General features: G+C 36.7%; 1 protein-coding gene across 1 annotated transcript; it reads right to left on the bottom strand.

Moving 5' to 3' along the window:
* Positions 1–308: 308 nt before the first annotated feature.
* On the bottom strand, positions 309–24416 carry LOC131148671 (uncharacterized). Its single transcript, XM_058098540.1, has 18 exons — positions 24160–24416; positions 23257–23374; positions 22961–23148; positions 22746–22853; positions 22301–22365; positions 21388–21493; positions 19404–19487; positions 18988–19134; positions 18717–18845; positions 17668–17735; positions 2400–2433; positions 2232–2316; positions 1897–1964; positions 1711–1824; positions 1560–1595; positions 1327–1413; positions 820–911; positions 309–618 (listed from the first exon to the last, which is right to left on the bottom strand). The coding sequence occupies exons 1-18, from the start codon at positions 24304–24306 to the stop codon at positions 495–497; spliced, it is 1800 nt and encodes a 599-aa protein (XP_057954523.1). The 5' UTR covers positions 24307–24416; the 3' UTR covers positions 309–494.
* Positions 24417–25718: the final 1302 nt, after the last annotated feature.

The raw sequence follows: 25718 nt of genomic DNA, 5'->3' as shown, positions 1-25718 counted from the left end.
TTAGTGTTGTTCAGTTCTAGAAGTCATGCCTTCTTGAAAAATGTGAAGTGCAGTAGGGTGACAAATATCCCTTGTTGCTTCATTACTGCATTTCATGTTTACAAATTTTTCCCTCCAGCTTTTGCGCCTAAAAGCTAGTAAATATTAGTACACAAAAAAAACCTGCAACACCACTGTACATGAACAAATATTTTTGCGGTTAAAGACTGGGTACAAGTGCTCTGGCACATCTGCAGCTTGTATTAGTTGTTTATTTAAAAGCTTTATAGATTTCCCAGAGACACCCAGTTTCCTCGGAAAATAAAGCATTCTAAGAAAAGAATGGGATGCAATTGACATTATTCTCAAGCAAGTGTAAAAATTTATCAATAAAACACTTTTATTTTCAGGTTTAAGGCAGTGCTTAAATTTTTCCTTTTTCATAACATTTCCAGGATATACTAGTAAGTACTATCTCAGCATCTGCTCTTCCTATGAGCACTCGTTTCAGCTGTTTAATGATGTGTCTTGTTTCCTTGTGCTCCGTGTTTGTAGTCTAAACCAGATCCATATTTCCAGGCATCAAGATTCCGCTTCCAATCATACTTCATCTTGGCTGGAAATGCATTTATCAATGACCTTGCAAAAGATGAAACATATACGAGTCAAGTGAAGGTAAAACTGCAGACTAAAAATGGAACCTCCATTTGCAGAAGAAAATGTATGGACTAATATATTGGCAAAATGAAGGGAAGACTTGTTGGATTGCCACACAATAATCATAATTTAGAATGCATCAATAAAATTCAAAGAGGGAACATGAGAAAAATCTTATAATACCTGATCAGAGGGTCAATGAAGGTTGAGAGAAATGTGTAGTAGCCAAGCATGAGAAAATGTCCAGACCAGTCAAGAAGCACAGGAATGCCAACCTAAAAGACAAAGTCCATATGAACACATGCTTCACTTGAAAAACACATCTTAGCTAAAACACTTTTTGACACTGGGTAATCTTGCATGTCCTTGTTAAAGGAAGCTGAGAATTCAATAACAAGATTCTCCTACTTAAGTTGTGTAGCCAACAAGCAGAAGCCTAAGTTTTAACAAGCTCTGGCAGCATGACAAAAGGAAAAATAGCTATTCTGAAAATGAAAGTAGATCCTAAATAAATAAAGCAAACTAAATTGGTACGTAAGATCTTATACCCATGACAATATTCTATGCGCAAATTGGGTTATGTCCTTTAACTGATCAGGGAAGGCAGTAAGATAACTTTCTCAAATAGTGGTGTATATATGAAATCTGAAAGCTTATCTGCTTGAATATTGAAGGAAGTAATTGGGTTACCTGCTTGAATATTGATGGAAGAATTTGCGGCTTAGTCAGCATAACCAGCCCTAGTGTCTTGGAAAGAGGCCCAAACTGTATAACATCCTGTAATATGGTTTCAATAAAGATTAGCTTCACAGTAATCAAGAAATCAGAGAGACTGATAATAACAGGAACCCAATTCAACTGCTTGAATCAAGTAGGAGTATGAAATACATGACAGGGAAAAAAAAAGGAAAAATGAAATTCACCTGAAGAAATGGTTGTAGAACTGGATCCCCTAGTCTCTATTCAAGTGGATATAAAATCCATTTGGAAACAAAAATATCAAGGAAAAAGGGCTTGAGCGTGTGAAGTAAAAGCAAAAAGTTGGGAGAAAACTCTGAATGTTATAAAATCAACCTGCATAGTCTGGAAATTGATATAGAGAAGCTCGTTAATGAAATCTGATGGAACATTAGACTGTTCCTTTGCTGACATTGCTCTTTGAAACAACCATGATGCACTTATGTTGGGCTGCAGTAAAGAAAAATTGGATTTAGATATTCATGCAGAAGGCATGAAACCAATAGACCAGAAAACACTAACCATGTAAGGATTAAGCAGGGACAGGCTCTGTGAGTCGAGAAGATCTTCGCTAATTGCTTCATATATTCCTTAATCCTCAGACAAACAGAGATGAAATTATTAGGAATTTTAAAGCTTTAGCATAACATTCCACACACATTTTGATGTTAAGTGGGGAATAAACTAAATTTTTTTCTTATATAAATTTGAAATTTAGATGAGTTAAACATTGATGACCAACATCATAAATTCTGAATAACTCCCAACTGATATGGTTTATTTGTGTCACTTGTTCCTGTTTAAAAAAAATTAGCAACAGATCTAATGATGCAGTAATTTACACATCAAGAACATACCAGTGGATAATCTCTCAAGGTGCCTAGTCAAGCTCCCAAAACCACCAAATGAAACTGGTGATTGTATGCCACTAGCATCACCGAACTGCAGAGAATGATTTTGAGACACTAGCATTCCATTTGGTATGTGACCATATTCAACTAGTCTTTAGAAGTGTGATGTAAAACCTGTAAAACACGATTAAATGCTGCTGGCAATGGGCTGTCCAGTTGATCCACCCCCAGTAAGAAGAGATATGTATCAGATTTAATAAATGAGATATACCAAAAATTCCTTACTAGATGCATATGACATGTTGCATTTACTTAAAATGGGCGTCCAAAACATAAGTTTCAAATTACAAAACTATGGCTGACAACATGTGAACTCAGTTACTCACGTCATAAGAGCACAACATTTGTACAATATAGAAGTGCCAAAATCCACTTCCATTCCATTGCTTTTGATCGAACATATATGAAAACCCTAGGTCCCAGTAACAAAATATCTGCATGAAGGCATATAACTAAGCTACCATAGGAATTTTTCAATTTTATATCTGAATAAGAGTTGTAAGTTTCCTGTGGGACAGCCCAACAGGTTGACCATAGGACTTACATCATGGAGGTCCCAAGCTCAAAACTTGGGATGTGGTAGGAGAATGACGGCGTCTGTGAAATGGTGATGGGCTATCCTTCATTGTATAATTCAACTACTGTGATGTCCAAAGTTAAGACGAATTCAATTTGATGAAATCCGTTTGGGGTCCAAGGAGTTTTCAAGAAGCTAAAAAGACCCAAAAGAAAAAAAGTTCATATACCTTTATATTAATTCAACTTCATCAAATAAAAGATTTAAGGGAGATCCAGAAAGAGTAAACTGCCCACCTTGTTAATCATAGTCCTATTAATAGTTAACTAAAACACACATCCTACATCTGATTTCACTGGAGACTCAAAATTTAAGATCCAAAATATAACAGAAAAAAATACATTATTTAGATTGATAATTCTTAGGGCTTGATATACATTGTTGGCCCACAACCTAAAAGCTTAAGCGTTCAGTTAAAGTGGTAATCTAACATGGTATCAGAGCTGGTTGCTGGAAGGTCCAGGGTTCTAATCTTGTTGCCTGCGTTTAATGTAAGTTTCTTGGAAAAAAAAAACTATTGTGTCCCTAGTATGGATGTTACTCATTGTTTGGTTGTCTCTCCACATGCTATCGGGCTGCACGCGTGGGAGAGTGTTAAGACTTGATATACATTGCTGGCCCACAATTTAAAAGCTTAAGTTTTAGGTGAAGTGATAATCTGACAATAATTTATAGTCAGGTCTAATATTGATGAACACACAATACGATTTCTTGATTAGAAGTTTACAAAAGAAAGGGAAGATAAAACCTCTTTTGATTTTTTTAATTCTTAAGCATTTTTATGCAAAAACGAGGAAAACTCCCCCATATATTTCCAATCACGTGTGGACCATATTCCATATTAGTTTAGGGAAGAAATATAATGCATTTATTTAGAATGGAGTAAGTACGCATTCATGGTGTGTGTTTGTATGTGAGGACTGGAATATGTTGGATTAACAAATATATATTGGGAAATATAATACAGATTAATCTGTGTCCTATTTGCAATAAAATCAAAAAATGTAAATGAACAGAAGATTCAAGTAAAATAATGCACGTCAGGCTGTCCTAAAGATGGAATCACCTCCCTACATACTGCTGGTACCAACTACGTCACACGGGGCTTCCTTCTTATGCGGAGAATGGCTCACATGCATTAGGAGTGATCCATTTATTTGGAAGCCAATGCAATGGAATTTGAATTAATGTGATGACCATAATTTGCTTTGGAAGATGAGTTGTCATCTTTGGAGAAGCAGAGTTAATACTAGGTTTCCCTCCTATGTGGGCTTGTTACAAGACATGTATTTCTAGTGGTAGCCTACTTAGTTGGAAGCAATTGAAATGGACTTTGAATCAATGGCATAGTCATAATTTTCCTTGGAAGATGAGTAGTCATCTTTGAAGAAGAAAAGCTAATTCTTTGGGGAGCAAAAGCTTGCAGCAGCAGCGGTTCGTGCATGTCTTGGGACGGCCAAGAAGAGAGATTGTGAGGGAAAAGCTTGCTGAAAGTTTTGGGTTGAAGGAGCCTGCACACCCCGCTCGTTCATGACAATCTGATGGTTATTTCTTATCCGATTGAACTGAAATTTTGACAGCACATTCATCACTCATCCTTTTTGTTCAGGACACTTATTGTTATTTGGAGCTCTGCAGAGCTGATTTTTGTTGCAGCCACAGTAGCCTCTGTTTTGGTTGAGAACTCTCCATCTGGTTAGTGATGACTTATATTGCACTTTAGTGCCAAGAATTTGTTTATCTTGATTATTATTGTTGATGTATGGCTCGACTAGGGAAGATGCGTTGTAAATCCAATTCATTGTTAATCCTATTGTCTTGACATAGTGGAAGATTGTGCTAATCCTTGTCTTTATTCTTTTATCTGGAAAGCAAAAAATTCCTTCAAAGATAGAAAGGCCTTTACCTATACTATGATACTTAGTAAAATCAAAAAAAGAAAAGTTATCAGTAGAGAAGTTTTTAAGGGTCTCTTCATTACCAACACTCCACAATTCAAAACTTCAAAAATAAATAACGCATGGATATATTGTGAGCGGAATTCAATTCAATACTTCTTGAATTCTTCTTCTAATTATGTACATCCCAATCTTACATTATATAATACAATCAACTATTCTAAACAAGAAAATAATCTCCCTACAGAATAATATATAATCTTCTACATCTACCCACTTTTCTAATTTACTCATTTTTCACAAAGATACTTGGGATTTTAACACTCCCCCTCAAGTTGGATCATAGATATTAATCATCTCCAGCTTGCTAATAAGATCATCAAAGTTCTATCGTGCCAACCTTTTGGTAAAGATATCTACAATTTGTTCCTTGGTAGGTACATAAGTCATACAGATAATTCCATCTTAAACTTTCTCTTTGATAAAATGTCGATCCACTTCCACGTGTTTAGTCCTATCATGTTGAACCAGATTGAGAGAGATACTGATGGCTGCTTTATTATCACAATAGAGTTTGATAGGAAATTTCACCGGGACCTGTAGTTCTTCCAAGATTTTTTGTAACCACAGTCCTTCACATATTCCTTGAGCAACAGCCCTAAACTCAGCTTCGGCACTACTACGAGCCACTACATTCTGTTTTTTGCTTCTCCAAGTTACTAGATTTCCCCAGAAAAATGTACAATAACTGGTGGTGGACCTTCTATCTTCCACTGATCCTGTCCAATCTGCATCAGTAAAGATCTCTACTTCCTTACTTTCGCATCTCTTGAAGAAGAATCCTTTTCCTGGGGAGCCCTTGAGATATCGAAGGGTCTTGTACACAACATCTAAATGAGATTCTTTTGGTGAATGCATGTGTTGGCTTACCACACTAGCCGCAAATGCAATCTGGTCTAGTATGTGATAGGTAGATTAGCTTACCAACCAATCTCTGATACCTCTCCTTTTCAACTGGTATTCCACAGTCTTTGACCCTCTTTACTACTTCAATTGGGGTTTCACTAGGTTTGCATCCAAGCATGTCAATTTCAATTAGGAGATCAGTGATATATTTTCATTGAGAGACACTAATACCCTTTTTCGTTCTAGCAACTTCCATGCCCAAGAAATACCGCATTTGTCCCAAGTCTTTAACTTCAAATTCAATAGCTAAAACTTTCTTCAATCTTTCCATCTCAACCGTATCATCCCCAGTTAAGATTATATCATCAACATACACTATTAGAATTGTTCTCTTACCCCTTTCAGACTATTGGAAGAACAGGGTGTGATTTGATTGCCCTTGTTGATATCCTTGGTTCTTTATTACTTTTGCAAATCTATTAAACCATGCTTTGGGAGATAGCTTAAGTCCATACAAGGACTTCTTGAGTTTACACACTCTGTTTTCTTCACCTTTCTTACTGAAGCCTAGTAGTATTGTCATGTAAACTTCTTCTTCTAACTCGCCGTTTAGAAATGCATTCTTAATGTCAACTTGTTGTAGTGGCCAATCTAAGTTGGCTACCAAGGAGAAGAGGACCCGAACTATATTCAAGTTTGCCACCGGAGCAAATGTCTCTGTATAGTCAATGCCATAAGTCTCTTAAATCCTTTTGCAAAGAGTCTGGCTTTATATCGTTCAACTGTCCCATCAAATTTATATTTTACTGTGAAGACCCATTTACAACCAACTGACTTCTTCCCTCTCGGCAAATTCATTACATCCCGTCCACTTTTCTCCAGGACCCACATTTCCTCCATGACAACCTCCCTCCATTTAGGTATTTCCAAAGCTTCCTGAATATTCTTTGGAATTCTCATCCTGTCAAGGTTAGAGGCAAAAGCACGATATCCTATAGACAAGCTTTTATAAGACATGTATTTAGACCAGGGATATTGAGTACATGACCTGGTTTTTTTTCTGACTACAATAGGTAAATTGATGTCATCAGGTACAGGATTATCAGAAGAGAGCTCATGACTATCTATTACTAGATCGGGATTGGGCATGGAGTCATGGTAGTTCGGAGCCATCACCTGTCCCAATGCTCTTGGTGCCTCAGGTATGAGATTCTCCCCGTTCTTTGTGTTCGGCTTTCTTAAGTAAACAAGTATGTCTGTGTTGTTTTGCTTTCCTGCATCTCCCCCTGAGGTTAAGTGCTCTTTTGTATTTGACAGGTCAGGAAGTGATGCAATGGGAGGCTCAGTAGATGGGTCAGGAAATGAAGGAATGGGAGACTCAATAGATGGCACAGATTCGGTAGTAAAGAAGTCAAAGAACCGATTTTCACTCCATTTCTCCCCCTGAAGAGAGGCCTTTGGGAAATAAGGAGTGGTTTCAAAGAATGTCACATCAAGGCTAACAAACATCCTTTTTGAGACAGAGTCATAGCATTTGTAGCCTTTCTGGGTAAGGGAGTAACCAATGAAGACACATTTAACGGACTGAGGATCCAATTTATCTTGATGGTGAGCATGAACATGAACAAACACTGTACAGCCAAAGATTTTCAACGGAAGACTGGAGGGGAGTCGAGAGGTAGGAAAATGTTCCTAAAATTTCTAGAGAGGTGTGGCAAAGGAAAGTACTTGACTCGACATTCTATTAATGAGATGTGTAGCTATTAAGACGGCATCTCCCCAAAAATAGCTTTTCATGTTTGAAGTGAACATCAATGCTCAAGCTACTTCAAGTATAAGTCTGTTTTTTCGTTCAGCAACCCCATTTTGTTGAGGGGTATCCATAGAAGAACTCTGATGAACAATCCCATTTTCTTGAAGATAAGTTCCCAGAATATCATTAAAATATTCCGTACTATTATCAGTACGTAAAATTTGAATGTGAGTCTGGAATTGTGTTTGAATCATGGAATGAAAACTAACAAAAATAGAATGGACTTCAGTTTTATCTTTCAACAAGTAAACCCAACAAAGACGAGTATGGTCATCAATAAAAGTAACAAACCATTTTGTATGGGTGCGATTGAGGGATCTTGGGGGTCCCCATAAATCACTGTGAATCATAGTAAATGGACCGGATGGTTTGTATATGGATGTTGGGAAAGAAGCACGCCGGTGTTTTGCAAGCTCACACACTTCACATTGAAACTCAGAAGACATTTTATTTGAACAGATAGACGAAAACAAAAGTTTTAAATATTGAAAATTTGGGTGACCCATCCTAGAATGCCATAACAAAAATTCACTATCTCTAGAAATAGATGCAAAATCACAAATTGCAAAATTACATTGTTCACTCAAGCTTGCCTCCTCAAAGTAGTAGAGTCCCTCATATGCCTTAGCAGTGCCAATCGTCTTCCCCAATGATAGGTCCTAAAAAACACAATGAGATGAAACAAATTTAGCGGAGCAATTGGAGTCTTTTGTTAACTAGCTGATGGATAACAAGTTGCAAGATAACTTGGGAACATGCAGGCCAGATTTTAAAGTTACAGGGTCAGATATGCGAACACTTTCTTTATCAGCAACTGGTGAGAGAGAACTATCTGCAATTTTGACTCTCAAATTTCTAGCATATGGTGAATAGGATAAAAACAATTGATAAGAACCAGTCATATGATCAGATGCACCCGAGTCAATTATCCATGGTGATTTGTAACAGGATATAGTATTTAAGGCTAACAAATAATTACCTCGGTGAGCCAGAGAACCAATGGAAGAATGACCCGATGTTTGAATTGAGGAAAACATTTTATATAACTAATCCAACTGCTCAGGGCTGAATGCACTACTTGGAGTGGTATTATTGGTTTTTTCGCCTTGTGATTTTTCAGTTGAACTGTCAGTGGTAGCCTGATACCCACGATTTTTTTTATATTGTCTCGGCTTCCAATCTGCAGGCTTTCCATGAATCTCTCAGTAGGTATCTTTTGAATGACCTGGCTTTCGACAGTGCTCGCACCATAATTTACCTTTTTGTGATCTTTGCCCAGGTCCCGCCGGGCCTTTTGATATAAGGGCCGAGACGTAAGGCCCATTAGGATTTGCACTCAGATTTTGGACGGACAGGTCCGGCCCAATACGATCTCCTTGGGGCCTCAGCATCACTCGTCTCCTGCTCTCCTCCCTCCTTACCTCTGCAAATACTTCTCAGGTTGAAGGTAGAGGTCACCGGCCGAGGGTTCGTCCCCGCACATCGTCCAAATCTAGGTTGAGGCAGGCCAAGAACTCGAAGACCTGTTCGTTTTCAAGCCTCCTCCTATATCGCGTGCTATCGCCGAAGCACTCCCATTCCTCTTCGATGCTTAGATCAAACTCCTACCAAAGATGGGTCATCTCCATAAAATACTCCATGACATCTCTATCACCTTGCCTCATTTGCCACAATCGGGTTTTGATTTCGAAGATTGGCGAACAACTCTCAACATTAGAGTAGGTTTCACGAACGGCGTCCCAGACATCCTTCGCAGTAGGCAAGAACAGGTAAATTTTTCCAATCACCGGCTTGATCGAGTCGACGGGCCAAGCTGTGACCATGGAGTCTTCGGACCTCCATGTTTGCAAGGCGACAACATCAGTAGGGTTTGGTCTCCTTCGTTCTCCAGTAAGGTAACCCAGTTTCCATTTTCCTTCAATCACCAATTTTATAGATTGAGCCCATTCACTGAAGTTTTTTCCGTTCAATTTCTCCACTGAGAGTGGAAAGGCTGTATTGTCCAGCCCATTCAAAACCCCAACAGATGTAGCCTCTGAATCCCCGTCAAGTTTTCCAAAAGAGGTCGACCCTCTGCTAGTGCTGCTAGCCATCGTTAGCTAAGGTTGAGAAAACCTGGCTCTAATACCATGTGAGCGGAATTCAATTCAATACTCCTTGAATTCTTCTTCTAATTATGTACATCCCAATCTTACATTATATAATACAATCAACTATTCTAAACAAGGAAATAATCCCCCAACAGAATAATATATAATCTTCTACATTTACCCACTTTCCTAATTTACTCATTATTCACAAAGATACTTGGGATTTTAACATATATATATATATAAGAAAATAATACCAGTGGGCAGGTAATATTGTGCAAGCATAGGTTTCTCCAACTTGATACTTGTTTAGTAATGATAATTTCCATTTAAGGAACTATGATGAACTAGGCCTTAAATTAAGCCCATGTCCAAATTTCAACTAGTAGCACAAACTACCAATCATAAGACTTGTTTGTATGTCAGCACAATTAGAGATCGCGCACTTGAACTTGATTTTCACAATCATCTCTACTGACAGGCTAAATGCCATAGTGTCATGCCCACTATCACTAGAGTCCCCAAAGGATGCAAATGATAGTACCTCACAGGATTTCCTACCTCATAACCATGTAGGATTAATTCATTTTTTATTACAATTGAGTAAATGTTATGGTTCCAAAACAAGATATGGATGATGATATACTAAAGAGGACGCTCTGAAAAATCAAGTCTATAATGCAGTTCAGTATTTCTTGTACAACAGATGAAAAGGGAAAATGTTGGTATTGAATTTCAGTGCGTATAGGAGAAAGTCCTAACTCGTATCCTAAATTGAATGCACTATTCTATCAGGGCAGTATTGTTGTGCATAATGGGAAACAACAGGTTCACACTATTGCTTATACAGGAGCTTCTGTGAATCTCATCTCTTGGTGAATTGTTCATCAACTTCAATTCTGATACAATCCCATCACATCCACGTATTTGGAACTCAAGTTTGATTTAACAGTTATTACTTACCATGGTTAGTGTAGACACCTAATTTTTTCTGGGTTGAATTTAATTGGAGAATAGGAAGGTCTAATTGAAGTCTCTTTCCCTTTGTCCTAGGCCTTTCTTTATGTAATTCAAATTTAGGCATTTAATTGCACCTCTTTAAGGCTAAATTAAGCTTTAATTGGGTTAATTTAGGAGCTATACTAGATAAGGATAAGCTTCTATCCTTGGAAAAGCTAATTCTTGTGACTAAAAGCTCATTTACGACAATGAAGGGGTTTCCTTGTTAAAGGGCATTTTTTAAAATTTGAGGTTAGGACAAGCTCCCTTGCTTCTCTATAAGAAGGAAGCTATAGCCCTTGCCAAAAAGGGGAGCATATGTTGAACCACAAAGGGAGACACATCCATCAAAGGGGGGAGACATTCAACACAAGAAAAACACACATTAAGCACAAGAGGCATACTTTCAATGAGAGGAAAAAAAAGAACAAGGAGGAATCCATTGAAGAAAGGAAGCTAAAAGTTTGACGAAGGAATAGTCAAGAAGGAGACCAAAACTTGTTTAAGGTTTTGGACAATCCAAAATCTTTGTTGTGAATAAACGAATGCACAGCGGAATAAACCAATCTTACAAAGCAACACTCAACGGTGAAATATATAGAATAATAATCACATAGATTATAATGAAAGCAATACCAATAACAAGGAATTACGTGGTTCGACAATGCCTACATCCACGGGAGCAATCGTCAGTGTTTTTCTTACTATCTTGTGTCTAGAGACATGAACAACATTACAGATATAACATATACAATGTATTTATAAAGTTCCCGGAGGCTCTCCCTCCAAAAACCCAACCAACATAATGTCCCAATTCAAAATTCAAAAATCTGTGCTAGGTTATCGAACCAAACCGTCGACGGTTTCAGACATACTGTCAACAGTTTAATACCAAGAGCAAACAAACAGACTCAGAACAGTCGACTGTTTCATTGCTCTTGGGCCAAACCGTTGATAGTTACAGGGACCTCCTGCAGACCAGCATTCTAATTTTTACCATGTTTTCTCTTTGTACATGCATTCCACTCAGCATATGAGCCACATATCACAACAATCTCCACCTTGGCGAATATACGCCCCTTAAGAGAAACTGAAAACATAAACCCCGCTGCTCCACCTTGACCTTGGAACAATAGGTTGGGATTATCTCCCATTTAGCAACTGGAGACAAAAACCAAGTCCAGACAATGCTTGAACCTACCCGTGGCAGCTTCAGCTTCTGTCGTGAACCACGATTCAATTATAGATGTTACAACCAGAGACTACACCCTAGACTTCCAACAAGGCCTTTTCACAACAGTAAACATATACCCCATTGTAGACCTCCTGTCATCAAAGCCCCGTGCATAGTCTACATCAATAAATCTCACAACTAATAGACAACTCTGTTGCTGGCCAAAACACCCCATTGCACCAACATAGGGGACCTTTGACATATCCTAAACATTACCGTCCGTCCTTAGGTACTAAGCGGTAGACAATTTACATTGATTCTCTACAAAACCACCCTGAGACGACAAACAAAATCTCTTTGCAGTTCTGTCCACAAAGCCACATTGAGATAACCTCAATCTCCCTACAGCTCTATCCTTGCGAATCTCCAAACCAAGATTCTCCTTGACCGTACCCAAAATCTTCATGTCAAAACTTTCACTCAATAGAGTTCCCAACTGATTAGCCTCAGTCAAAGCCTACCTAGCAAATAACATGTTATTCACAAACAACAGAAACATCACCCCCTTGCATCCTATCACCCACTTTTCTTCTGGAAGCTCCACCAACTCCCACATCTGGTTCATATACAATGACTTCATCTCCTCCACCATAGCACTCATCCATCTATTTTTCCCTTTACTATGCACTGCATCTTAAAAAATAGTAGGAACCTTGCTAGTAGTAATGAATGCCTAAAACACCAGATCATCAAATTCATACCTGAGTGGTGACCTGATAGTGCATCTGGGTCCATTGTTATCCTGCTGGTATCCCGAGTTATAACCCCCTGCATTATGAACAATGTCATCTCTGCCCTGAGTTTGTAATTCCATCTACATCACATATTCATTGCTGCTGTAGTTTTCTGACATCTTTTTCTCTTCCTTTACCTAAGTATGTTGCACCATGACTTTCTCACCAAAAATCATGTCTCTAATGATTACCCCCTTGTTTGCCATTGGATCACCCAGTTGAACCTACCTTTCTTATACCCTAGAAAGATGTACTGTTCGGATATTACACCAAACTTAGGTCTAACCTCACTAGAAATGTGCACGGCTGGACATCCAAATACTCTCACACTGGAGTGGTCTACTGCATAACCTGTCCACACCTCTCCTGCAACTCTCCCATCTAGTGATACCCTTGGCGATCGATTAAACGAGAAACGCATCATTCTCACTGACTTCACCAAAAAGTTCCTTACAAACCCCACATACAACCCGCCATGCTGCTCACAAAACTCCTTGAACTGAACCAACGTACTCAATACCGAAGTCTGACCCAAGGATCTCTCTCCCGATCTAGTTTACCACCTCAGCCACAAGTTAAACCTGGCAAACATTTCTGACTTGTGCCGCATGAGATACACCTAGACCTTTCGTGATAAACCCACGAAATACATATGTCCACCCCATGATGCTATCCTCACCGGTCCCCAAACATCTAAATAAATATAGTTATGAATACCTTCTGTCTTGTGTGTGATTGTTTTACACAAAATAGTATTACCTGATTCAGAATCTCCAAGTGTAGCTTCATCTACAATTGTGGTACCCTACACACCTTCATTATCCCACTTTCAAACTTATAACTATACCCTTTACAATCTAAAGTGCCCAATGAAATCACATTCTTCCGTAGATCCGATACATGCCTTACATCACATAAAGTTCTCACAGCACTATCATAAATTTTAATTCTAACATTTCCTATTCTGATAATTTTGCATGAAGCATCATTTCTCATTAGAACATAACCAGAATTAACTGACCTGTAGGTGTTGCACTAATTTCTATTTGGTGTCATGTGATAAGAACATCCAAAATCTAGGATCCAAGAATCCGTGAGGCGTTCTAAACCCGATAAAATAAATAGCATATCACCATCACTGCTCCTTGAGTCTCCTTCCCCTACATTTGCAGATTTTGACGAACCCTCTTGATTTTCAGCATTCCCTTTCTTCCACTCCAGACACTCCGATTTTATGTGCCAAATTTTACCGCACTCAAAACACCTTATGTCCTTCCCGAACTACAATTGAGATCCGCTTCGAGACTTGCTTCTCCCACGTTTTGGGTTACTCTTCACCACACGCCTTTCACCATGTAAAATTTCATCGTTGGCCATCTCTTTTTGATGAAAACCCAGCAATGCGCTTGTTACCTCTTCCAAATTCAGGGTTTTTTTGGTCCATGTTAGAGTCATAACCAAATTTTCATACGTGTGAGACGCTGGAATGGAATTCAATAGCATCAACGCTTTGTCTTCTTCCTCGAACTTCACATCAATCCGCATCAAATTAGTTACGATCTGATTGAATGCATTGATGTGTTGGTTCAAATCCGAACCCTCCACCATCTTAAGCCAATACAATCTTTGCTTAAGAAATAATTTGTTCGATAAAGACTAAAACATATACCAGCTTTTCAGTTTCTGCCAAATTGCTGCCAGAGAATCCTCATCCATGACGTGATACAACACATCATCAACCAAATAAAGTCGGATAGTCGACACGGCCTTCGTTTCCAATTCATTCCAACTTGTTTCATCCATGCTTTCCAGTTGAATTCCGTATAAATCCTTCACCATGCCTTGCTGCACTAACTGATCTTTCACCCTTCTCCGTCATAGTCCGAAGTTTCTCGTTCCATCAAATTTAACAACATCGAACTTTGCAGAAGAAGCTCCAGAAGTCATTACAACAATGTTGTGATACCAATTTGTTGTGAATAAACGAATGCGCAGTGGAATAAACCAATCTTACAACGCAACACTCAATGGTGAAATATACAGAACAATAATCACGTTGATAATAATGAAAGCAATAACAATAACACAAGGAATTACGTGGTTCGGCAATACCTACATCCACGGGAGTAATCGGTAGTGTTTTTCTTACTATCTTGTGTCCAAAGACATGGACAATATTACAGATACAACATATACAATGTATTTATAAAGTTCCAGGAGGCTCTCCCAAAAACCCAACCAACTTAACGTCCCAATTCAAAATTTGAAAATCTACGCTAGGTTACCGAGCCAAAACGTTGACAGTTTCAGACATACTGTCAATAGTTTAATACCGAGAGCAAGCAGTCGCATAAACAGACTCAAAACCATCGACTGTTTCACTGCTCCTGGGCCAAACCATCGATGGTTAGGGAAACTGTCGACGGTTTCCTCCTGCAAACCAGCATTCTGATTTCCACCATGTTTTCTCTTTGTACATGCGTTCCACGCAATATATGAGTCACATATCACAACAATCTTCAAAAAAGAATAAGGCAAATCTACTATCTTCATTCACCTTTACATGGTTTCATAAACTTGGATTTGAGATTGATGGCAAGCATGGGAGAATGGTTTGAAAAATCTCTTTCATTGTCTCAAAGTTGAAATTTTTATGATGTTCTTCATGTATGAAACAAAGATTTAATTTTCATTACATATGCGGTGTTAAAGTTCCAATTTTTTTTAGAATGTTCAAATAAAATAAGTCATCTAGGATAAGCATGTGATTATTTGATGTTCATGAATGACTAGGTTGATTCATGTTAGGGTTTTGGAAAAAGGGGAATAAACTTGACTCAATTAATTTTTATTTTTTAAAAAAAATCTTCTTTTTTTATTATTTATTACTTTATAAATATTTTTAAATAAAAATTTGTAAAAATCAAAAATTAGCTAAAAGTAGTTTATTTTCTATTATTATTATTATTATTGTTATGATTTTTTTGTGCCTTAATTTTTTTATAAAAAAAAAAAATTTGGGAAAAAAAAAAGAAAGAAATTGAAAAAAAGTCCTAGAAATTCCATAGTTGATTTTTAGGTTTAGGGTTTTCTTTTGTGTTTTAACCTATTAGGGTTTTCAATTTGACCAGTAAAAGATATTAAAAAAAAAATAAAGAAGGAAAGCTTTCCTTTTGAACATAAAGAGTTTATTTTGGTATAATTCTATTTTTTATCCTTCCTTATTTTAGTAAGATTAGAATCTTGTGATTTAGGAAACTTATAGACTTTATGTAGTAGTCCCTTTTATATTATGGTAGCTTGATATGGATCTTGTTTTCCTTATTTTCGTTATTTTTAAATTCATAGAATGATAACTATTTTAATTGCTTTTTAATAATTTAAAAATCCAAAAAATTGTAGGAAGGTTGTTTAAAATTTCTAGATTATTTCTCAAGTGTTTTTAGGTTCTTTTTTCTCAAATTAGGGTTTCTAATCTTGGCAAAAATCACAAGAAAAAAGGGAAAAAAAATCAATTTCCTCCTATATAAAGCTTTTACTTTTGTTTTTCTTTCTTAGTTTAGAAAGGTAGAATTCTCTAATTTAGGTATATTTCTTTATATCTTTAAATGACTTCTTTTATTTTAGAAAGTTTTGATTTAGCTTTTTTAGTTCAGGTAATATTTGACTTTCAATTCTAACAATAGTTACCTTTGATGCTTCTCTGGAATGTGTCAAGATAAGTTTATTTACATGAGGTGTTTTACTTGTTTTACACATCTTATTTTCTTTGTGAATGTGTCCTAGTATAGATGTATCTGAATTGCATTTAAAGAAATCATAAAATACTTTAATGAATCCTACAATAGATGTCATAGGGGGTCGTAATAGCACTCCCTATTGATTTTCTTGAGGTCAGGGAAGCCTTGCATTCTAAATCTGAATACCTTGGGAATGCTAGGTGGAACAATATTTAATGGGAAGGTAACTTTAATAAGATGAAGGACAATAATGATGTATTGGTGTTTATATGAAGTTTAGCAGGTGCCGTTCGTAGAACGGATGCATAAGGGGTGCTAGTACCTTTCCCTCGCATAAATGTACTCCCAAAGTTGAACTTTGGTTCTTAGACTTTCGATTATCGGTTGTTTGGACCCTAGGGATAGCTAGTTGACCAAATTAAAAGATAGTAATTAAATAGGTGTTCTAACCTCACCTAGGACAAAGTAGGTTAGTGGCGACTCAATTGATATATTATTGACCCACATCTCATCCCCTAAATACCAATTTCTCATTTCGAGTTCGCCATTCGTCTCAAGGTGATTCGATCACCCTAGTAGAGGTGAGCATTTGGAACGTGTTGACAGTGTGTTAATTGATTTATAATTTGATTGAGACTCCCCATTTATTGTTATGTTAGTGACTTGGATGTGACATGACATTATTATTGAACGGCTTTGGGAATTCCAAAACCACATGATATGACAGCAAAAAGAATTTGTTGCATTACTGCTAGTTCTATGAGACATTATTTGCAGTCAGTTGTTCACAAGGACACCTTTAGTTGTTCTTTGCAATGGAATTCATGTTTAGCTTCTGAATCTTCTTCACTTGTAAGGTTGAAATCTCTTGAAGTTGGGGAAAATGATACAGCGTGGTAATAAAAATTAAAAAATCCTACCTTATAGGTGTTACTCAGACCTAACTTGGACAGAGGGGCATGCCCACATTGTTTACAATTCATTTAGGAAAAGGAAATTTTCATGAATTTATTTTTACTTTTATTTTATTGGAGCTTTTTTCCATTTCTTTTATTTTGGGTATCTTGAGATTCCAAGTGGGATTCTTTATTATCAAGTAGGTAGCCCTATATAAATATTTGCAGTTGCTATTGACCAACTAGTTTATGGAGAATTAAAATGATCTTGGTTAGGGTTCATATCCCTTTTTTGTGAAGACATTTTGGCCTTAAATCAATATGTCTCTCAGTTATGAATCTAACATTTGACATAAAAAATCCCATCCCTTGCATTTGTCATGCTGTATCTATACTGTAATGACTCTAATGCAAGTCTCTATACATTCCCAAGTGAAATATTAAAGAATGTTAAAGGAAAAAAAAAAGCCCAATTCAAGTACATGCAATCTCTACCTGTCACGATATGTAGGAAAAATGCCATAGATAACCCTCAACATCTCTAGATCATTGATAGAGACTCCCTGCTATGAATAAAATAGCACATTTATGTTGACATTTGTAAAGGAACAGAGAAAAAGGAATGCAGATTGCAGAGAAATAAAACTGGCAATTTTGAAGAATGAGCAACTTAAAGGCTAGAGAGTACAACTTTTGGCAGAAAAATATAACTTCAAAAAAGCATGCATTTAGAGATGATGAAAATAGAAAGTTTCTCTAAAAATTTTTATCGCACGAGCCTAGCCTATAAATGCCATACTATAGCATGAATTACATTTGGTATGAGACTACTTAACCAGATAAAACAGCCCCCAATATAAATGCCATTATTTATTCATTGAACTGTGGGGTGCAAGAAAGCGAACAGCATAGTATTACATGTGCCTGCTGAATGGTTTGGATAGGAGTGTTGAACAAGGTAAACAAATAACAATTGTGGAAAAAAATTAAAGTCAAAATTATGGAAAAAATGTACAATTTAAAAAAAAAAAAAAAAAAATTCAACTCAAGGCCAAAAGGATTGAGGTTCCAATTTACATTCATTACATGAGAAAAGGCACCATTCTGTGGGTGAGATTTGGATTCAAAAAACCCAGAATCTTGGTTGTTATATTAGATAGGAAGTAAAATTGCTGAAAATCTGAACATCACAGGGCCTGGGAAGACAGAACTTTACAGGAAAAATATGCAAGAAGCTTTTTTTTTGGGCAAGAATGAATACAACCAGTAAAGGAAGAACCAAAACAAAATAACTAGGAAGCTGCCTTCCTTCATTCCTCTCATCATGCAGAACATAAGAGAGGCACCATGACTTGAAAGACTCATTAGTTGTATCCAGTTGAAAAACAAAAAAGCTGAGCATGTCCTTCCAGCAGATAGCAAAGGAAAAGTAGAAATCAAACACCATCAAGAAACTTGACTTTTTCTTTTGGGCTGCACATCAAGATGAAATGGACAAGCAAAATCATGACTTCGAAGAGTAGAATGTGAATTCAAAAGTGAACCTGATACTTTGGCATCAGATCCCAGTAGTCTTCTAATAAATCTTCCAACTTTGGGCATCCTGGTTTAGGATCAACGTAAGTGAACATGTAAGTAGTCCGGTCCACAGGGCCAGAACCAGCGGGAAATGCCTGTAAATGTTCAAGGAACGCTTAATTTTTTAAAAACAAAGAAATCTCTCTCTCACTCTCTTTCTACACACACGCACACATTAAGTATTGTAAGCAAAGATATTTTGTATATACAATTAACCAAAAATGAATATAGTATTACCTCCCAAAAATATTGTACTTCTGTCTCTCCAACCTTCTTCACTGATGAACTGCTATAAATGATATCACTTGCAGAGTTGTCCTTAAAACCTCGAGCACAAGAACCCACAACGAGGCAGACACCATCTGGCTTCCTTCCGCATCTTATCTGTGGAACATAACAAATAGGAGGTTCAGATTATGTGAAAGCATGTAAAACTTTCTTGTGCTTGATTTTGGAACCACTAATACATACACTCATTAAGCAAAATTATAAAATCTTGATCAGTTTTGCTGAATGCACCACCCAATGTACAAAGTTCCCATGCCATACCGTGGCGTCTGGGAAGAGCAACATGTATGCCTTGCATCAATATTTAAAGACTCTTTCTGTCACTTGGAACCAGTGAATTTCAACTTCGAGTGTAATAACCTTACCTGTTTAACTACTGGGGAAAAGTTTCCCATTGCGTCAATGACAAGACGTGATGACAAAATGTGACCCTCGGCTAGCTGCAAAACCTACAAACAATGGAAATGGAGAATGCAGTTAGAACAACTCATGCATGTTGATAAATTACCACTTCATCTAAAATCTGAAGTTATTAGGTTGTGGGCCAACAATGTATATCAAGCTTTAAACATTGCCTCACTTGTGCTGTCTGACTGCACGTGGAGAGATAAATAAACGATAAATACCCATTACAAAGAATACAATTATCTTTTTAAACACCAAACAATGAACATAGGTGTCACATTACCACATTACCTAAAAGTGTAAGCTGTTAGGTTATGAGCCAACAATGTACATCAAGCTTTAACATTCCCCTGCACGTGCACCCCAACAGCATGTGGAGAGATGAACACATGATAGAAAACACCCATTGCAAGGAAAACAATAATTTTTTAAACACCACAAAATAAATGCGGGCAATGAGACTAGAACCCAAGATCTCCTGGTAACTAGCCCCAATACCATGTTAGATTACCACTTTACCGAAAGGCTTAAGCTATTAGGTTGTGGTCCAACAATGCATATCAAGCTTTAAGTCTTTAATCCCAAGTAACACAATGCATTGAGTAGAGGATGTTACTTGTATTCGACTTCACTTTTTTTTTTCTTTTCTAATTTCCTCAATGGTATCATTACTAGTCTCGTCCATCTTGACATCTTCATCTTAGACACTAAAATTCCAAGAAAGCGTCATGCTTTAGTACCCCATTTTGTTGGAATTCCCCACAGTTTGTCTTATTATTGTTTATAAACTTCTCCTATGAAGCTTATTGAAGGCTAAAAGCACTGGTTATATTACACCTTAGAAGAACATTTAGGTATAAATGTATAATGGAGAAGGCTCGTGTTAGGTAGCTGATAGCCAACATAAAACTTATCAAATCACTATGATATGAATCATTATTGATTACTTAAATTGGCGTTAAAGGATTTATGTAACCAACCCCACCTAGTGGGACTTATGGTTTGGTTTGTTGTTGTTGTCATTGTAGCTACACTATCATAGAGTTCAATTTCACGCTCACCCTAGTATAAATTCCATATAATGTTCATTCAACAATATTTAAAGATATTCTCTCTTCCAAGTGTCTTTGACCATTGGTCTCTTTGAGTCTTCCATAATGCATCCAAAGAATTCTAGATCTCTAAGTGCTTTTGCATCTTCTATGAGTTTGTGTATTAGCTTCTAGATCTCTAAGTGCTTTTGCATCTTCTATGAGTTTGTGTATTAGCTTGCACATTTTGTCATTCAATTTCTGCCTTCTCTAGTCAATTAATGATAACAGTTGTTCCAAAATTTTTAATGTTAATTGTCCATGCCTTTTGTTTGGCCATTCAATACTTTCCTAGACTCATTTTTAGCCTTTTCATATCTTTTATTTTTGTTTCCTCATAAGTCGTTAAAGTAGAACATTAACATCACTTCCTCTCTTGAATCTGAAATTCTGAATCCTCTTACCTTTTAAATCAAACACAACTTTCTCTTCAACCTCGTTACCACCAGCAAGTATTTCTAGGAGGACTATTACAATATTGGATCTAGCCTCTGTATGCCTCTTTGAAACCATTGACCACTCCATTTCACAATTCTACGGTTTTCACATCAAACTTTAGATTCCATGCTCAATCATTACTGTTGAAGGTCCTCAGGTGAAAAACACAGAACAAAAAAAGGGAGCTATAAAGGCAAGACATCCCTAAAGTTTGGAGGATCTCTAACATCAATACGTGATCTCTCTCTCTCTCTCTCTCTCTCTCTCTCTCTCTCTCTCTCTCTCTCACACACACACACACACACACACACAAACACACACAGTGCGCAAATTCGCATACATTGTGCAAAATGAACAATATTGTTTGTCATAGTTTTTATCATGAGCAAACAGTCACAGGTATTAGTGAGCTCACCGCTGCATCCTCGTATACGACTATGCCAGACACGCTGCAACCTTCAAAGATAACTCCACCGAGCAAATTGAAGCGTTTCTTCATCACCTCTATAAGCTTTACAGGTCTGTACCAACAGAAAAGTTATTAATATTAATACTTAAACAAAGAAAAACATGTGTTTTCTTTTGAAATGCTTAGCAAACAGACCAAAGTCAAACAAAGCTATTAGCAACACGCAGCAACTACAGAAACAGAAAAATAAATAAATAAATAAAGTGAACTACATAAGTGAAACCTCCTCAGCAGTTACTGCATCCTTGTCAATCTGGATCACCTGCCAATTTGAATTTTGGGCAGTGTCTCTTAAATGCTTTATTCTTTGTTACTTTGTTTCCCAGATAAATATTGGAAAATTGTTAATATTAGAACTAAGACTCTTAGAATTTTTCGAAAAGAATATTAACCTAGACCGGCTGTGGAAAAACAAACAAATCTATGTACAAGGAGAGGACATTCCAACATAAAAAAGGAGGGAAAAAAGGGTTCTTACAAGTAACTAATAGGAATATGTATCCATCAAAAAAGAGAGAAGAAAAGGAAGGCGGGGAAGAACTTAGAGCATGTGTTTCAAGATTTGTTTTCAAACCATACCTATATTTAAATGGGTGGAGACATAGTCTGGCTTCTTCCAAACAAAATAGTACAACCTTAAGAGAAGGGATGCAAGGAAACGGGATAATGAGACTTTGCTTTGACAACAATCATTTTTATTTAACAAGGGCCTAAAGCTGTATCGCAGAACAAGCACCATTGGATGCTGAATGTTTTTTCTCCTTTCTGTCGAGAGACTCAAATTCTGTAAAATTAAAATAACTCTTGGTTTCCAGCAAGTGCAATAAAAGGCATTTTAAGCATAGAAAGGAGGACTTACGAAACACCAAGATTAAGAATGTCTTCAACCCAAATCTCGCCCTTCCCCTCAAATCCACACCTGTTCTGTGCAACCAATGAAGTTCCATGCATGAATATGAAGATTAGTAGGATAGCATCAAGAATTAATGTTTCGCATAGCTTCATAATTTGTGAAAAGACTTTGTTTCCCAATAACCTAAAGTGTCACAGTGCACCCAAGGGACAAAGTGCTTCCAGAAGTTCTTTGACAGCAGTGTATCATTATGAAACTATTCTACAACAAAATTTGCTTCCAAAGGCAATTTGTTGGAAAATTGGAATAGTGCAGTGCATGGGCATATAGAATTTGTCAAACCAAGAGATATAGCCCAGATCTACAAAGCTTTCTGCAACTATATGGCCCAAGGAGAATCTAGCTGATCCAGGAAAATTTGTTCAGGAATTTCAAAAGTTTAAGAACTTACAGGATTAAATTTCACAGCTGTAGCTTGTTCTATGTCATCTTCCACTAGTATACCAACTTTTACAAGTTCCAAAAGCTCTTTCCTTGAGATATTCCACTCTTGTTCCCTCTGATTATTGATTATCAAAAATCCATGTCACCCCATTGCAAAGCTGAGTATTGAAAGCAGTTCTTCAAGCCATAAATTTTCTAAAATAACTACAATATGGAGTATACCCCTTTTAGTATATTCCTTTCGACGATGCCTACTCGGAGACCTTTGGAACTCAATGCTGTTGCAATGAAGATTCCCAAAGTACCTCCACAAATCAACACATCAAATGTATCAACTGCTTTGTGAGCCTGATCAGAATGTCTAAACAAACCAGGGATACTTGAAACAACTTTTTGGGGCTCCTGCATAACTGCCAGTGTGAAATTAAGATCAATGTAGTTCATATTTTTTGCAACGTGTAGCATACTCAAAACTTTCAAAATGATGGACAAAATTAATAATGCCAAGTGAACTCTACCGGTTTGAGAACAGCATACACTAGACCACAATTGGTCCAACCTTTTCAAAGCATTATATGAGTATGCACCTCCAGCACCACCAACTTCTCCATCTACTGAAATGCTCTCCATTATCCTCTACAAGATTGAAACAAAAGCCAGTTAAAATTAAGCTGGGATACAAAGAAGTATAAGACATATTGACTAAATTAATGCAAACCATTTGTATTAACCATCACATTGTCACAGTTCACGGTAAGGGCCATAGCAAGTACGGTAATGCACGCCCCAAATTTGAAGACAGCTCAAAAGGAGATGAATGCTTCCCCAGATGAGCAAGATTTTATCAGAATGCAAGAAAATTATAACTTGGGAGATGAGAATGATGTTCACGACTTCAAAGCTTGTTCTATAGAGTTCAGCGAAACCCAGGTGCTCCTGAAACATAGGCTAATTCCAAATTTGTTCTCTCCCAAGTTAAATACAAGCTACGACTAGGAATACCCATATTACATAACTGCGTTCAGAAGATATATATATATATATATATATATATATATATATATATATAATTATTGCATTTAGAAGATTAAGCATGCTTGGGGTTCCTTTTAGTTTTTGGTGTCCACCTTGCCTTCCAATACAATACTCGTTTACTTAACAAAAAATAAAATAAAATAATTTTGGGGTCTATCCAGCATTATAAATGAACATGGACAGGTGCCAAAATGCAAATTAAATGGCTATTAAATTTAAAAAATAAAAATAAAAAACATGACAAGTTTTATAAAATCATGGAAGTGATTCTAGAACAACGGCAGTCTGATAATTCTGATATTCTGCTCGACCAAAATGCAAATGGATATGGCAAAAGGTGAAAGCCCTGTTAGACCACATCACGTATTGGGGGTTGGAGGGTGTACTTGGGTCCTTGAAGGAGCTGATGAGTGTGCTAGAAGGGACAAGTTCCTCTGAACCCGCCATTGCCCTCGTCTCTGAACTGGCGAAATCTGAAGTGGGTAGTGAAGAAATCCATTGATGGGTGGCTGCTGATGATGCAATATGGCCATTTCAAGTCCCTCAACACTTCGGCTCCTGCCTTCTCCAGTATAGTTTATCCCTTACACTGGCTGGAACAGTGTGAGTTTAAAAAATAAGAATAAGCGAAGGACAACTGCACACGTTTCTTCCCAATCCCGAACAGTGTTTTGCTGAAATGAGCAATAGGAATCTCATTTTAAAAATTGGAAAAATATAAATAAATAAAAAGGTTGGGTATCGACTTGCCCAGCTTCCGAGATCCATAAGATAAAACCTCTAATTTCAGGAAAAATAACCTATTTCACTCCAATAATTTTATCATATGAGGTATTAAAGTTTAATATACATTGTTTACTCATAACCTAACCACTTAAACTTTTAAATAAAGTGATAATCTAACATGATATCAGAATTGAGTTATCAGGAGATCCTGAGTTCTAGTCTTATTGCTCGCAATTTAAAAAAAATATTATATTCCTTATTATGGGTGCTATCTATCATGTGTTTATCTCTACATAACTTAAACTTTTAGATAAAGTGGTAATCTAACATGAAACTTTGTTAGTAGGATTGTTCATAAATATTTAAAAAATCATATTGATACGAAAATTTGAATCAATCAAATTAAATAAAAAATTAAGGTAATCAATTTGTTTGGTTAAATTTGGTTAAGATTTTTTACAAATTTGGGATATCAATTTGATTTCGGTTTGAACTAGTCCCAAATCAAACCAATATATATATATATATATATATATATATATATATATATATTTCTAATTTATTGTATAAATATACAACTAATTATAAAATGTTTTAAAATTAAAAATGAATTCACATGGTTATATTTTATTGGTTATTTAGGACCTTAGGTAAATAGTGTTTAGCTAAACATACTAGATAAAAACTCAAAAGAAAATAAAAAATAAAATCCCAATTTATCAAACTACAACTAGGGCTCAAGTAGATTGCCCTTTCTGTTCCATCTTCTCAATCTCTCCTCCAAGCTCCAACCATAGTCACCCTCCTTTTGCTCTGAACATCAATAAATGTCACGAAGTAATTCCTTCTGCCTGTGGATGAAACGGTTGTCGGTCCTCATACGTTTGAATGAACTGGTTCAAGTCTCTCCTTCTTTGGGGTACGAGTGTATGTCTATAAACTGACCCTCTTTTGTTTTCTGAGTATGCAATCCTCGCACATATCAATCTCGACTAACCGTAGATCACTCAATTTTCTCTTTGAGTGCTTCACCCTGAGTCCCTTCTCGCTCATGTGACCGAATCGTTGGTGTCAAATGTTACTATCGTCAGTTCCTGTAGCAACTAAAATAGACATGTAGACATTGAATGTTACATAAAGTATTCCACTTTTCTTATCTCATGTAATCGTCAGTACACTCTTTGATATCTTCCATTCATCGCCAATGAATGTTGTGGTG

The sequence above is a fragment of the Malania oleifera genome, chromosome 2, assembly GCF_029873635.1.
Source record: "Malania oleifera isolate guangnan ecotype guangnan chromosome 2, ASM2987363v1, whole genome shotgun sequence".
Classification (NCBI taxonomy): Eukaryota; Viridiplantae; Streptophyta; class Magnoliopsida; order Santalales; family Ximeniaceae; genus Malania; species Malania oleifera.
This window is presented reverse-complemented; position numbering and strand designations above follow the sequence as displayed.